This window comes from Colletotrichum aenigma (genome assembly GCF_013390185.1).
Source record: "Colletotrichum aenigma strain Cg56 chromosome Unknown KSG_Cg56_contig04, whole genome shotgun sequence".
Taxonomy (NCBI): domain Eukaryota; kingdom Fungi; phylum Ascomycota; class Sordariomycetes; order Glomerellales; family Glomerellaceae; genus Colletotrichum; species Colletotrichum aenigma.
The window spans coordinates 4,680,711-4,696,076 of record NW_023500910.1 but is presented as its reverse complement, the minus strand read 5'-3'; the positions used below and the strand labels follow the sequence as shown (position 1 = coordinate 4,696,076).

General features: G+C 48.5%; 4 protein-coding genes across 4 annotated transcripts; 2 read left to right on the top strand and 2 right to left on the bottom strand.

The window, feature by feature from the left end:
• CGCA056_v007088 (uncharacterized protein) lies at window positions 1–435 on the top strand (the record flags this gene model as incomplete). The annotated part of the gene is made up of 1 exon (XM_037322337.1): window positions 1–435. One exon carries the CDS (start codon window positions 1–3, stop codon window positions 433–435), a length of 435 nt encoding a protein of 144 aa, XP_037178859.1.
• Window positions 436–1,453: 1,018 nt separating this feature from the next.
• On the top strand, window positions 1,454–3,303 carry CGCA056_v007087 (uncharacterized protein; the record flags this gene model as incomplete). Its single annotated transcript, XM_037322336.1, has 2 exons — window positions 1,454–1,594; window positions 1,657–3,303. 2 exons carry the CDS (start codon window positions 1,454–1,456, stop codon window positions 3,301–3,303), a joined length of 1,788 nt encoding a protein of 595 aa, XP_037178852.1.
• Window positions 3,304–5,934: 2,631 nt separating this feature from the next.
• Window positions 5,935–7,132, bottom strand: RSB1-6 (Sphingoid long-chain base transporter RSB1; the record flags this gene model as incomplete). The annotated part of the gene is made up of 3 exons (XM_037322335.1): window positions 5,935–6,094; window positions 6,147–6,557; window positions 6,762–7,132. The coding sequence occupies 3 exons, from the start codon at window positions 7,130–7,132 to the stop codon at window positions 5,935–5,937; spliced, it is 942 nt and encodes a 313-aa protein (XP_037178851.1).
• A 7,421-nt stretch (window positions 7,133–14,553) lies between these two features.
• On the bottom strand, window positions 14,554–15,366 carry CGCA056_v007085 (uncharacterized protein; the record flags this gene model as incomplete). The annotated part of the gene is made up of 2 exons (XM_037322334.1): window positions 14,554–14,659; window positions 14,717–15,366. The coding sequence occupies 2 exons, from the start codon at window positions 15,364–15,366 to the stop codon at window positions 14,554–14,556; spliced, it is 756 nt and encodes a 251-aa protein (XP_037178854.1).

The following is a 15,366-nucleotide window of genomic DNA, read 5'->3' as shown; positions in this document are numbered from 1 at the left end:
ATGTGCCAGAGCGGTTTTTACTACTACAAGTGCACTCACCACGAGGTCGTCAGCTTCCCCTGTGACAAGAACCGCTGCCGTCGCCTCCTTGAGCCGTTCCACACCTACCTCCACGACCAGCTCTGCCACGACTGCGCCGAGCTTGGTCGCCAGAAACGACAGGAGCGCTGCCGCCGCGAGAGCTGCCTTGACCAGCAGCCCCCGTCCCGCCCCGCGTCCCAGATGCAGATGCATGGCCAGCAGCAGAGTACCCAGGGACAGGGACAGGCTCAGACCCAGCAGTCCCAGGACCCTCAGTCCTCTTCTCCCGACAGCAAGGGTACCATCCGCCCCCTCGAGACCAACAAGCTCGCCAACATGGACTGCCGTCTTGAGGGCACCTTGGGCCTCACCCCCAGCGACGTCTACCGTTTCTACCGCCACTTGCGCATGTAAAGGGGAGCTGAGATGAGCTGAGCAGTGAAGAAAGGGTGGGAAGAAATTCTTGACGCTATGGGGTAACGTTGCGAGGGGTGGCATATAATATCAGCGCGGTGTAGCGGTCGAGGGTAGAGGGCGTTTTGGTGTTGAGGCAGCAAGGAACAGCGCTTTCATCTGGGGAGACTTGCTTTACAGATCATTAGTGAAATGACATTGACGTTTTTGGACCAATGCTAGTCCGATGTCTTTAAAGTGATACGTTCTTGTTGAACTCACTTATGGTGAGAAGCCACCAACCAAAATGTATTAAAAAAAAATAAAAAAATTCAGTCGAGAGTACAATACAATACAAGACACTACAGAGTACAGTACAATGCTATACAAATTACAGTGCAGTACAATACAAATACATGTATTAATTGCTCCTGAATCATCAACGCGGGTATGTGTAAGTTTTCTCCTGGAGATGTGCAGATCCTCGCTGGGATGTGATATGGAAACATCGTCGGAGAACAGCAATATGCCGATTCCTAAAATTGGACGTATGTTAGATCGCAAGGAGTTACTCAGGAATACCCGACACCCTATGTCATGGCAGACAATGGATGAGATGAAGTTGACGGTCCGACTTGGCGGCTCCAAGACTGGTTCTTGGAGAGCAGGGGGAATTGTTAGTGCAGCGACTAAGAACCACGAACAGGGATCGACGGCGCTGAGCGTCGTCCCCAGCTGAGCTCTGACAGCTCTGCCTGCCCCGTGCTCCAGCTCTCAGCTCTGCACCGCACGTGGAGTCCCAGAGTCTAGAACGCCCCTAACGACAAGGCCAGATGGCCAACTCTTTTTTTCCGCCCCGAACGTCATCAACCCGAGTGTTCTGCTCCTCATTCCATTTGCGCCAGACGACCTCCTCCCCAAACATGGTCCAACTCTGAGTCTTTCAACGTCCAATCCTGCAGACGAGCCCGCCACGCAACCCTGCGACCTGTCTCGATTCAATTGATCCCGCCGCCAAGACCTTCCAGCTCCGCCAGCCATGGCTCCCTCCCCCTTTGACACCGCGAAGCTCACCCTCGACTACCTCCCCTACGCCTGCGAGTTCGACCCCCAAGATGCCAACAGGCTGCTCGTCGGAGGCGGCGGCGGCGCCAACAGGTCCGGCGTCGCCAACAAGATCGTGCGCACCCATCCCTGCCGTCCCGGCCCCCCAGACAGAATGCGACTGACACTTGCGAAAAGACAGTGATCGACACCTCGGCAAAGGACGAGCTGCGCATCGCCGGCGAGGCCGACCTCAGCCGCAACGAGGACAGCGTCATGACCCTCGCCGTCGGCCCCAAGAAGGGACGCACCTCCCACGTCTACGCCGGCATCAACTCGAGCCCCGCCGACGTCGAGAAGGGCAAGAACGAGCACTTCCGCGTCTTCGGCGTCGAGCAGAGCAAGGCGCGTCTCTCCGTCGGTGCCAACAGCCCGAGCGTGAACCTCGCCGAGCTCTCGCGCTCCGCCCTCTTCGCCCCCGCCGAGAACGACAAGGACGCCTACCAGCGCCTGCTGAGGCTGTCGGCGCCCTTTGGCGAGAAGCACCAGCTGGGCGCCGTGGCCACTGGGCTGGCGAAGCAGTCGCAGATCTCGCTGTTCGAGGTGTCGGCCGCTTCCGGGGCTGCGGTGAAGCCGAGGGGCACATTGGAGATCTCGAGGGAGGCGATGGATCTGGATGTCATTCAGACCGGGGACGAGACATTCCAGGTTGCCTTCTGCGATGAGCGCGACCTCTTCGTTGTGAACGTCACCAAGAACAGCGTGGATGGGCCGCACCTGGCTTTCACAATCAAGGAGGACGGCGCCGGTGTTACGCCCATCTTCAGGTCGATCCGGTACTTGTCGCCAAACTTCATCATGGCAGGCTGCAACCTTCCGAAGCGCACTGGTGTGGTTCTCCTGGGCATCCGGCTGCCGATGAAGGAGGAGAAGGGCCGTCTGGCTGCGTCCGCCAAGCTGCCAAAGACAGTGACCCAGGCGACTACCATTGCCGTGCGGAACCTGAACCCGGCGTCAACACCCGAGGCCAAGCTCGGCAACACGCAATTCGTCGTGGCCGTGGCAGGTCAAGACCGCTCCGTCTCGCTCTTCACAGTCGAGCACAAGTCTCTCTCGAACCTCGAGCTCCTCACCAACCTCGAACGCCTGACGACGCTGAAGGAGGTCCACCCTTTGAACATCACCAACGTCGCACTGTCTCACTTCGTCCCGCCCAAGACGACCGCCCGTCCTCAGTACCTCAAGCTCGCCAGCATCTCCATGAAGAACACTGTCGTCGTGCACTCGATCCTGCTGAAGAAGTTCACCGACAGGGAAGTTCCCCTTCGCAAGGGCGGCCCGCCTAGGCCCCAGCGTTACGCCGTTGCTCTGCAACCCAAGAGATACGGCACCAAGGCTACCATTACGCTCGCCAGCATCATCGTCCTCGTCTTGGCCGTCCTCTTCCAGATCGGCCTCGAGTCGGCAGGCGTCGTGAGCCCGCGTTTCCTCGCCAAGACGAACACCCTCGCCAACCCCAACACCCCCAACGAGTTCCTCTCGACGCTCATCGGTGAGGTCCACGCGCTCCAGGGAGACCCGATCGTCATCCGCGAGGACGCCGTCACTCCTACCCACCCCGAGGAGAACCCGGTGCCGAGATTCCAGGCCGCCGTCCACGACGAGGCAGTCTACGGCCCCGCGGTCAGCTGGGACGATCTCTCGGCGCAGCAGAAGAAGCTCTGGAAGGAGAAGCTTTCCAAGGCGGGACACTGGACGCAGAACATGGGCGAGAGTGTGTTCAAGGGCATTCTGTTCGGCGAGCTGGCCGGTGCTGTGAGACAGGCTGTCGCCGGTCAAGTATGAGAAGCATGGGTGTATGGATATATATAGAGTATTTTACGATCATGTCATTGCTAGGACTGCCTATGGGCACTACGATTTTAATGCAGAAATGTACTATGAACTTTGACTTGGTTTTAGTTGCGACGCCATTGATGCTTGTGGTGCGTTTTTGCTATGCGGGGCTTCATGTGCTATATACATGCGTAAACATACTTTTGAGTTATAAGCATCGAATGCGACGGGCAGAGTGATTGAACGTGCAAACGGAATAGTCTAGATGCCACTCCAAGTCAATGGAGGCACATCGTCACTGACCGTCGAAATGTGTTGAACGGTGCCACCACCACGTTGTCCGCCACTGTCGTCTGGCGTGTATGTCTATTATACTCTGACTTTGATTCAAATTGCTTGCCAATAGGGGCACAACAAAATCATCAGAGCCAAGGCTTAGGTCATGGGGTAGGAGGCGGCGATAGTCCTTTTTCCACAGTGCAGAGAAATTTGGCGGAAGAGTCTTGGCCTTTCCATTTGCATCTATCTTGACCATTGCGAGGCGTCCATCATCCACGTCTGTCGAGTATCCAGAAGGGTATTCAAGACATAAGGTAGCTCTGGCATCAGACAACTCGAAGACGGTGTGATGAGGTGTTTATCGATGCAGCGCAATGTCTTACGAATAAAATCATTGTCTGGCCTTTAACACAAGCGAACAGACGCCGACATTGTTTTCTTAATATTCAGAAATTTTGAACGAAAAATAGTTGGTCAACATTCTCTTACAACTTCTGGCGCTGGAAGTGTCCGAGAACGAACGGGACACAATCTCCTGGCAGTGGTTATGAGGGCTTGAATGTCTTGCTGGCAAGCCCCGAGTTTGTACAGATATAAGGATTGAGTCTCCCGTTATTGTCAAGCCAGGCGCGCAATGAAACACTTGGTTCGCTGCCGTCTTTGACAGAAAACATTCAGGTTTGCGTGATCCTGGCTGCTTCTATTGAGGGATCTTGCCTACTCTGCTGGGACGGGTGAATGTCAGCAGTCTTGCTGCCACGACAGTATCATCTTCACTTTCCGTCACTTGCCGCGGACACTTATTCACGGCGCGTATTTGGATGGTGATTGAAGTTGCTGAAACTCGAGACAAGGCTGGCATACCCAAATTAGATTTGGGTACAAAGCTATTCGCAAGCCTTGCTTCGTGGATTCAACCAACGGAACAGGCCACTGCGAGATTGACGTCTTCTTCGTTTGCAGCATGCTTGGATGTCTGAAATAAATAGCAAAGGCAGAGGCAGAGATCAGCCCGTCGATGGTTACCAAGATACGTACTATAACGAGTATTCGACGCGCAGCCAGCTCATTGAAATTGTTTCTTGACAAGAGTCTTCCGAGTACTTTTCTGTCCTTGCAGCCCACAGCAATGTGATTGACGTAGTGGATTAGATCTAGGATAGACCGAGGAGCCTCACAACACTGATTACCTCTTCATCCCGAATCACGCGTTATTACAGCATCTCTGGACTTGTTCGTCTCCGTGAGTCGTCGTCGCTCTCTGAGGATATGTCCTAAGAATACGCAAAGTATTCAACAACTGTGCGAGGGAGACTTCACGTCTTCTTATATATGGGATGTCGTCAAGAAGCTTTACCAAAGACCTTCCATACGATTGGTGTCGATTGCATGCACACAGTAGTCAATACGAATGAATTGCTTGGTTTGGAATATTGAACATTCGGCGCCTCGGTCATTTTTATATGTATCCAAGCCAGGGACAGAAGCCCTCTTGGCAAGCCACAGGCCTGACTTGCCAAAGGAACTTAGAACGCTTTCGCGATAGCAGCCTGGGAAGCTTCTCTAAGCACCCAATCAGACATGGCTTGTGATTTAGCTGGCTTTCAACGATGATAGAACCATCAAATTTGTTTGTCCTGTGGAAGTGCACATGTTGAAAACCTAGTGATCGACGAAAGCCACCTTCATCCTCGTCCGTCAAGCCCATCTGCGGGGTATACCTGGGCTGCTTACATTTCAAGAGTTGCTCAAAGTGACATCGATGCTGAGATATCGTGATGCAGTACCTCTCATTGGACACCCTCCACTTTTCTGCGTGGAATGACCACTTCATGCTTTCTGTCTACCTCCTCTCTGTTAAGACATCTTTGTCGTACTTGTTTAAATACTTTCTGCTTTGTGTTGGACCACCGTGGCGAATGCGCTAATGATTTGACTGATTTGACTGATTTGACTGATTTGACTGATTTGACTGATTTGACTAGTGGCTTGATTGACTAATGGCTTGATTGACTAATGGCTTGATTGACTAATGGCTTGATTGACTAATGGCTTGATTGACTAATGGCTTGATTGAACCAAATCGGCTAAGCAAATCAAAAACCAATTTGATTAACTCAAACAAATCGACTTAGACATGCTTCCCACTCTAAGTCACGATCTCGAGACGGGATCGTCGTGCTTTCATGGATCATTAAGGGTCGTATCATTCGCAGAGCTTGGCTCTACGTGTGCTGTTGTCTAAACCAGGAATCTGCTCATGTGTGTATCATGCGCGCTTCTAACCAAAACACGAACCAAAGAAATGTAGCTAGATGGAATCAGGCACCTGTGAAATGCCTCAAAAATCACTTCAATCACCTAAGAAACGTGTCTCGACCTGCCCTTGTCCGTCGTCTCGCTCATGGCGCTCTCCACGCTCGCCTGCGACTCCTTTCTCTCCTCAGCCCTCTCAGCCTTGTTCTCAAAAGCGAGCCCGGGGTGTCCAAGACACAGTGAGAACACGGCAAGCACAATCAACCTATAATCATTGTTAGCATACCGAAGAACCTCAAGACCACAGGCAAACTTACACTCCCTCCAAGCCGATAAACAGCCCCTCGTCCGTAACCTTGGTCGAGTTCGAGTATCCCTCACTCAGCTCATCGACACGGTACGAGCACCGCGCGAGGATGAGCGCGACAGCCAGGGCCAGGAACCCGAAGAAGATCTTCTCGCGCTGCGTGAGCTTGCGCTTGTAGCTCGACCGCGTGTAACGGATCATGTAGTCGGCGAAGACGGCGCAGAAGACGACGATCACGACGACCTGGATGACGAGGCCGCCCATGGCCAGATTGACGCCCAGGTCCGAGTCGCCCTTGGAGTCGGTGCTGATGGCGCCGCCGGCGGCCTGGATCACCAGGCACGACACGTCCAGCGCGATGAAGACCCAGTAGAGCGCCTTGGGGGGCAGGCGTGCGAGTTCGGGCCCGAGGTGGGTGATGCTGTTGGAATGCAAGAGCTCGAGTCAGCGAACGAACTTGTCTCTCGGTTATGGCGTTCTGACACCAGCATGCTTTCTTTTGGCATCGCAAGATTGCGATCGCGTGTAAGGGGTGGGTTCGCCCAGATCCAGCCCCAGGAAAAAGCAAACGCCGCCGAGATGACAGTGACGACCGAAAACAAGGTGAACAAACGGAAAATCTTACGCTTTGGAGAGGGTCACGTAGATGGCGGCGGTGTACCAGACGGGACCGCTGGTGATGAAGACGATTTGCAGCATGAAGGGGACGAAGGCGAAGGGGTTGTGGTAGAGCATGATGCGGCCGATGTAGCCGACGATCTCGCTGAGGCAGCCGAGGACCATGAAGGTCATGAACCAGTAGGAGCGCCAGCGGATGCCGAGGAAGATGTGGATGAGGCCTGCGAGGCCGTAGAGGGCGAGGAAGAGGGCGTTGACGGCGATATTCGGGCGGTACCTGTACAGGCTGTAGTGGATGTCGCAGATTTCGAGGGTGCAGTTTGCGTCGGGGCCGAAGACGACGACGTACGGCGGGAGAGGCGGCGGCGGTCCGGCCATTTTGGGTGATGGTTTGTGTGAAGATGACAGAGGTGTAGACGGGACGGATTCGAGAAGGGCGGGAGGCGGAAAGGGCTTCTTCTATGAGGATCGCGGCTGGGAGATGTGGTTTGTCTTGGATGCCGGCTATCGTGCTCGGGCCTTGGATGCTGAGAGGAACAAGCAAGCGTGTCGATACACTCAGGACCGGAAAGGGGCCACGCTATATACATACAAGATTGTCACAGGGAGGGAATATTGGATTAGAGTCTGGAACACGATGGGGGCGTTCACAGCATGGACGGATCGCGGAATCCAGGTACGGAGGAGACACTCGTCATCACTAGGCGCATTAGAGGGCACCCAAGGCTCGCATTCTCTTCGATGATTCAGATAGACTCGTGGCTCGAGGAGCAGCAACGCCAATCATGTCGGAGCCAGTGGGCGGTGCAGCCGTCAGCCGGGGGTGTGCGACAGAGCCATCTCACCTTCCCGGCCGATGTGAAAGAGGCTGAAGCAGACGATCCGCCTGACGGCAGTGAGCTGAAAAGGGATGCATTCTGCGCTCGTAGCTAGCTGGGCAGCACAACCTTAGTCTGGATGGCGAACCGAAGAAACGTGCGTAGGGCGAGAGAGATCGGCCGTTAAGGATGGGACGGCGTCTGTCTTGGCTGCTAAGCGAGTGCGGAAGCGGGGCCGGGACGGACATGTCAGATGCGAATGGCAGAGGAATGCTGCGTGGCTGCGTGCGTGCGAACAGGGAGAGAAAGGAAGCTGTGGTCTGTGCGAGCGAGTGCGAAAGGGCGGGCGCGTCAAATGCGTCCATTTTGGGCAACGTGGAATCCGTCGGTGAGGAACAGCCAATTAGCTGGGACGGACGAGGCCTTGAGATGACGACGGGCTGATAAGTCGGAGGAAAGTTGGGACGGTTGGGCTGGGTTTGGATGATGTGCTGCGCTGCAGGCTGACGGGGGGCTGTAGGGCTGGGCATAACCAGGGCATTGGAATCTCGACACGAGATGAAGGTGTCATTGATCTGAGGCTCATCCCACCATTTCGAAGTATTGGTGGTGATGGCCATGCCAAGGGTTCTGCCTGTGAAGTGGAAGAAGCCGTCGCAATCGCACTGGCTGTTGCCATGGACGGGTGCGTGCCTCTGCTCGAACGCCAGCGCGGACTTAGGCGCTGGATGATTTGGGCACGCTGTCTTAAATCTTGCTAGAGGCTAACTCAAGCCGACCGCTGGAACGAGGGCGTCACGTCTGGTGTGCCCGCGCGCAATGCCGCCGAATCGGGACAGCGCGTTGAGGGGTCTAGACCGACGGTTGATCGTTTCCTCCACGTTCTTTGACGGAGCTGCTTTCGGGCCGGCACAGCGGCGAGATCGGCGACACATCTCGATCCTTGCATTTGACGTTACGAGGTTAATGACATGCCGGTCATGTGCTGTTGATCCGAAGCTTTGGGATTCAAGTTCGGGCGTGGGGCCGCTACTCGGCGCCGGAGGCCGGGCCCCGGTGTTCGGGGCAGCCACCGGAGACCGTGTCGTGCAATCTGCGTTACACCTTTCAGTGACCACGTGTACTCAAGATACGTATTCTTGGAATCGTTTCGAGCGAGGCTTGATCTGTTTCTATGCGGTAAGCATATTCAGGAGATGGGACGAACTGGCCGAGTCATGCGGCCTCTTTCTCTGAAACAACACGGACAGGCCATATTGCAGAAGTTACGATTCAGCCACGTACATATCAGCAGGCGGCTCAGTATTGGCGAGAGAGAATCATTAATTATTATCGGTAGGTACGATGAATGATCGTCAACCCGCTCGGTGAAATATAGGTGCATGAGAATAGAACAGTTGTGCACATCTATTTAAAGTTGCGTGCTCTCTGGATTCGGCATTTGTGTAGGCGAGGCCACGAACTAATCATCTCAGCCCGAATTCAGACGACAAGAGCACTCTACTGCAGACAATGTCTATCTTTGGCTTCTACGATGTTCGTCTGATTTGGCTGTGGGCCGTGGAGTTTCCGCAGCCCTGTCGGCCTGATCCGAGTCTATCTCAAACATACCCACAAAGACCCATGATGCTCAGTGACAGAAATTCATTTTTGGAGAAGCCTCTTAGACGGCACCCCTCCACCGCTATACAGCACCCCTACGCCCCCAGGGCACCCCTATTAGCTATACCAGCCCGCTGAAAATCAGCTTTTTTTGCCTACCTATCTACTTACCTACCTATCTACCTACTTACCTACTTCTACTTTAGCGATATTTTTTTATTTTATATACTACTATCTTTATAGCTATTTAGACTTTTTAACTATTTAATTTTTATGATTTTTTGTATTTTTATATAATAAACGTTATAAACCCTAATAGTAAACCTCTATTAATAAGCATAATATATAGTAATCTTAAAGCTATTAAGACTATATTTAATAACTATACTATTATTAATAGCTATACCTTATATATTAATACTTCTAAAGGTAATAGCTATAAAAAAGAAGACTATATATATATTATTTTTTATTATTATAAAGTTAATATATTTAAGCTTAATTATATCTCTTATAAAAGGTATTAATAGTACGTTTATATGTAGGAAACTAACTATTTCTTCTATTTTACTATAATTATAAAAATAATAGTATTTATATTTCTAACTATATTAAGAAGTTAAGCGCTTATAAATATACCTATAACTAAATAAATAAAAATATAATTACTAGCTAATATTACTAACGCTATACTTTAGTCATTACTAAGATTATAAGGTTTTATAAAGCTAATATTAAACCTAACTAAATCTAAAATTACTTTACTATTATATTTAGCTATAAAAATAATATATACTCTACTTATAATATTAGTAACATTATTAATACTACTTACTACTAAAAAGTTAACGCTAAAAGCCTAATTAAGTAGCTTTTTTAAAATCTTAAGAAGTATAAAGTCTTTTTTTACTATTAGTAGGATATTATTAACTATATTAATAAGCTTTTTTAAATACTTTATAGCTATTAATACCTCTTTATTACTTATAATAATATCCTCCTTATAGATTATATTTATAAAACTAATTGCTATAAAATACCACTATTTAATATATATAATATTACCTCTATAAGAGCTACTTTTTCTATTATTATATATTTTTTAAACGCTAAAAAGAAAGCTAACTATATTTAAATATTTTAAGCTTTATAAGAAGCTTTTAAAGAGGCTAAGATTACCCTATTTACTTATCTTATTAGTAATTAAGAACTTATTTTCCTTAACGCTATTAACTATAGCTTATTTTAAAGTAGTATTTCTTTTTTTCTCTATTATTAGTATATATTTACTAATATCTATACTTATACTAAGCTTTTATTTTCTAAAGCTATAAAACTACTTAATAATTTACATATACCTAACCTAAAATATATAGCTTTTAAAGAAGCTTTTATTACTCTATTTATCTTACTTACTAAAATAGAGTATAACTAAGCTTTAGTAATATTTAAGAGGCTTAAAATCCAGCTAGAGAAGTTATTAGCTTATATTAAAAAATATATAGTTTATATTATAAGCTAAACAGCTTATAGCTTATTAGACTAATTAAATTACTTATTTCAGCTGTACTATTTTATTAGTTATAAAGAGTATTAATAGCACTATTAAAAGCATTATCTCTAAAAGTAACTTATCCTTTAATAAAGTTTGTAGTACTTTTATAGTTTTCTAATATAAATAGAAGCAGTATATCCTTTATAATTAGTTAAAATCTAGTAATAAAATATCTATATTTACTAATAATAAGAGAGCTATCTTCTAGCGAATTATTAACTTTATTAGCTTAATAGGTTTAATAATCCTATATAAAAAACAGCTTATAACAAGCTTTGAATATAATAACTATGATAATATAATATTACTATTTATATTTAAAGTAGAGGTAGTATATTATTAAGCTTAGCTTTACTTAATTTAAACTATGTATAAGCTATTTTATTAGTACTAACTATTTTAATAGATATATAGGGAAAACCCTTATTAGTTATATTAGTTTCACTTATATTATTAGTATTATAGAGATCTTAATTTTAATACTTTTATTATATATAATGCTAATACATAACCTCTTCTACTATTTTAAGTAATTAAGCTTTATAGTAAGCTTTAAGATGCTATTACTAATAAGCTAAAGTTTTATTAATATAGCTATAATATTAACTCTATTTTTTAACTACTTATTATTAATAAAATCAGTAAATTTAAATATTAAAAAATATTTAGTTTACATTAACCTTAAAATTAACTACTTAATTTATTAATATTACTACCTTAAGTTTAATATATATTATACTAACCTCTAATATTTTTAAAAGTAATATATAGGTACTTTAAGCTTTATAGCGTTAATAAGTAACCTTATTAGAAGATTATACTATTAAAATCTTATTTTTAAGTAAATTAAAAGCTAATAATGTTATTAATAACGCTTTAAACTCTTTTATTAATAATAATTTAGAAGTAAATATCATTATCCTTAACTAAAATAATATATTGACTACTAATAAATCTAATAATAGGGAACTTATAATATTATTACTTATTAAAGCTTTTAAGCTTAAAATTAAAAATAAAGTTATTAATATATAGATAATAAATATTAACTTTAACCTATAAAACTTATAAATCGCTCTACTTATTAGAGTTAAATATTAATTTTATATACTATAATAATAGAGAGCTATAATAATAGCTAAAATAACTAATATTAATAGTAATATTGATATTATTTAGTTACTAGATTAAACCCTCCAGAAGTATTAAAGCTAATTAGAAAACTTAAATTATTAGTTTTTCTTTCTCTTGTAAACTTTTTTCAAAAAATATAAAAAAACTAAATTTTACTAAGTTATATTAATTATTATAATAAAAATCTCTTCTTAGAAAGTTATATAAAATTATAATTTTTAGCCTCGAATTAGCTAAATCTACTTATATACTACTAAATAGTTTAATAAAAACCTTACTAAATACCAAATAAACGTTTAAGTAGGTATACTAACTAGGCGTTCACTACTAAAGTATAAATCTCTAGTTTTAGCGCTAACTTAAAGTCTTAGCTACCGCTCTGTGGCTTAGCGGCACCCCTAGGGGTGCTGTCTAGCGGGCGAGGGGTGCCGTCCAAGAGGTCCCTTTTTGGACGATGAGGCTGGAAGAGGAAGGAGGGGATAACTATATCGAGTTGATGGATTGCAAAGACCCCATCTGGCAACGGTCCTTACGAGCGCCTGTCGAGTATGATGCTCACAGGCATGCGCTGGAACTTGGTGTCCACGGTTTCGACGTTCCATATCCGCAAGGTGTCACGGCGTTTCTTGCTCGTACGGGCAATCGGTTTGGAGTCCCATCGCTGCTGATACTGACGATGCCGTCTCGTCTGAGAAACCAGGCTTTGATGTACATGACAGCCACGTCGATGCTTCTCGTCTGTTGATGACAGCGTAGCCGCCAGGTGTAGTACTAGTCTGGCATTGAACATGTGAGACGTCGCAGTCTGCAAAAGCAAAAAAGGACTGCGCGTCACCTAGAAGCAGGCCACCTTCAGACAGTATGTCGTGTCATTTTGACTAACGTCCATCGTTCGTTGTACAGTCTCGAAGTATGAGCTCGTCGACGGGCGGGAGAGATTCACCGTTGGTTGGGCAGCACAGCTCAACCAGTCGACTGTTCAGATATGCTGTGACGAGAAAGAAACACAACAGACCGCTCCCGTGCGTCGTCTGGAAATGACGACAAAAAGAAAGGAAAGAAGATTGCCCTGGTCCGTGAACATCCTTCTCCATCCCAAGACTTTGCCCAGATGAGATCTGCGCCTCACAGCCTCGAAAACTGGATGCCTCAGACTTTTCGTAACTGACGGACATGACCGTCAAATTCCGATCACCATCAAACGACGTTCGCCCGCACGCCTACCCGCAGGCCGGCCCACGACAGACGAGGTGCGAGTCCAGGAGTAACGCGGTGCGGTCGCCAGCGCACCAAGCCGCTCGGGAGGCCGCACCAGACCTGACCCGTGCCGTCGTGACGTATTTCGTAAGGGTATAGTAGCTCCGCCAGAACGACCCCGTCGAGAAACCAACACCCAACGGCGGCGTCACCGTCGTCGATCATGCAATCGTCCCGCGTCTCCGCGATTCGACTCGTACGCATTGTGGTACAATATCCTCCGATACCCCACGAGTCGAATCATGTTCCGGATCCAGCCTGTCGGTCGTCATCTCGTCGTCGCCGTTCCATCTGCCCTCTCTAGAGACATCAAGCCCGTGGCGGTTTGGGATGTCCCAGCATCCAACAGGATGCCAAAATTCTTCCGAAATGAGACGGGCAATGAATGCTGCGCCCTCTCTAGTCCTCCATGAGGATCCCGCGGGGCATCTACCTCAGCCCTTTTGAAATTCCAGAGCCACAAAAAAGAGAAAAAATCCATCGCCTTCCTTTTCAGGATCCGAGACGGCATGACCCCAGCTCGCGGCGTAGAGTGCTTGCGTGACCGCGGGTCCCTCTCATATCGTTTCGGTCCCCCATCCCGGGGCCTCATCATCCCTCGGTGAACTCAAAAAAAGAACAGGAGGATGGGTGGTGGATTGTTTGTCGGTGGGGAGTTATGCAAGCGCGGTGACGCCGTTCATAACTCGATCCCAGCTGGGCGGGGGGCCACCGTTTCACTCAAATTGATCTCAGGTCGGGCGCCCAATCAGAGACCGCTGTTCGTCCCAATTGTAATCTCCCGAAAGTCCCTCAGTTGTCCAATGCTCAGATGCCCGCCAAGACCCGTGCCGCGCTAGTCCCAGGGGTATTCGTCTCTTTCGCAGGGGTCCGGTTGACAGTCGTCCAAAGGTGGCGGTCGGGTACGTGGGCGATTCGGTGTCGGTGTCGTCTTGTGGGTGGGACACTGCCCAACGGCGAAAAGTGTGAGTTGCACTCTGCTGTCGAAGTCCGGGGAAGATCGCTGTTGGGGCGATCATGTTACCTCACTTGAGGGAGTCGGGCGTTGAAAGAAAGAATCCCTTTCCCAGCCGCCAGAGACAGGTTTGTTGGCTACTTGAAATGTCACGTTGGGAAGAATGTCACCAATATCTTGTTACACCAAACCGCATCGTCGTTAAAGCCAGGCTCGTCTGGTTGGCTGAGATCTCCTCCAGCGTCTTCCAACGCCGGAGCATCACTCGCGCCACCGAGAACAGACCCCAAATACAATTAGAAGATTAGATACAAATGGTATTTGCCATTCCGTTAAGATGATACATGTACAAAGAGAAGACGGGCCTCTTTTTACATATGTCTCGTCTCTACTACTCCAGCAAAAGACCCGCCAAATAGTTGTTCGTTAAATGCCGTAGCCGTGATGGCTTCCTTTAGAACTGTCCCGGGGAAAGGATTTAAGCGAAAACGTAGGCGGCAACACCGGCGAAGGCGGCGAGAGCGACGGAGCCGCTCAGGCCGGAAGCGCCAGCAGTGACGGGGGTCTTGGTGGGGGGAACAGAGCTGGTTTGCGTGTTAGTGATACTGCTCGTTTCTAGACAGAATATCAGGATAACTCACGTAGTGCCGTTGCCGCCAGTGGGAACACCGGGGATGGTAGCGGAGGGCTTCTGGCCGGTGGCGGTGGCGCAGGGGACAGAGACGGTCTCGTAGATGACGGTAGGGACAACGGTGGTGACGGAGGTAGAGATGGTCTTAACGGAGACGCCGGGGCAGACGGGGGCGGCCGGGCTGGACACCATGGTGGCGGGGACGGAGACGGAGGGCAGAGCAGCGCCGGTGGTGACAGCGGGAGGCTGGGCGGTGGTGGCGGGCTTGGAGGGCACAGCCGCGGGGACGGTGCCGTTGTTGGCGGGGGGAGGGACAACGACAACGGGGGGCTGGGTGGCAGAGGGCTTGGCGCCAGTCTCGGTGACGGGGCAGATGGTGGTGCCGATGGCCTTGGTCTCGGTGACGACGACGGTAGAGCCGGCGGGGCAGTTGGTGACCGTGGGGGCGCAAGAGGTGATGGTCTTGACGTTGGTCTGGTAGACGGTGGAGGTGGTCACGGGGACGACGCTGGAGGAGACGACGGTGCTGCGAGCAGGGCAGTTGGTGACGGTGGGCGCGCAGGAAGTGACGGTGAAGTACTGGGTGGAGAAGACGGTGGAAGCAGGCTCCTGGGCCATGACGGCACCAGCGAGAGCAGCGGCAGCGATGGAGTACTTCAT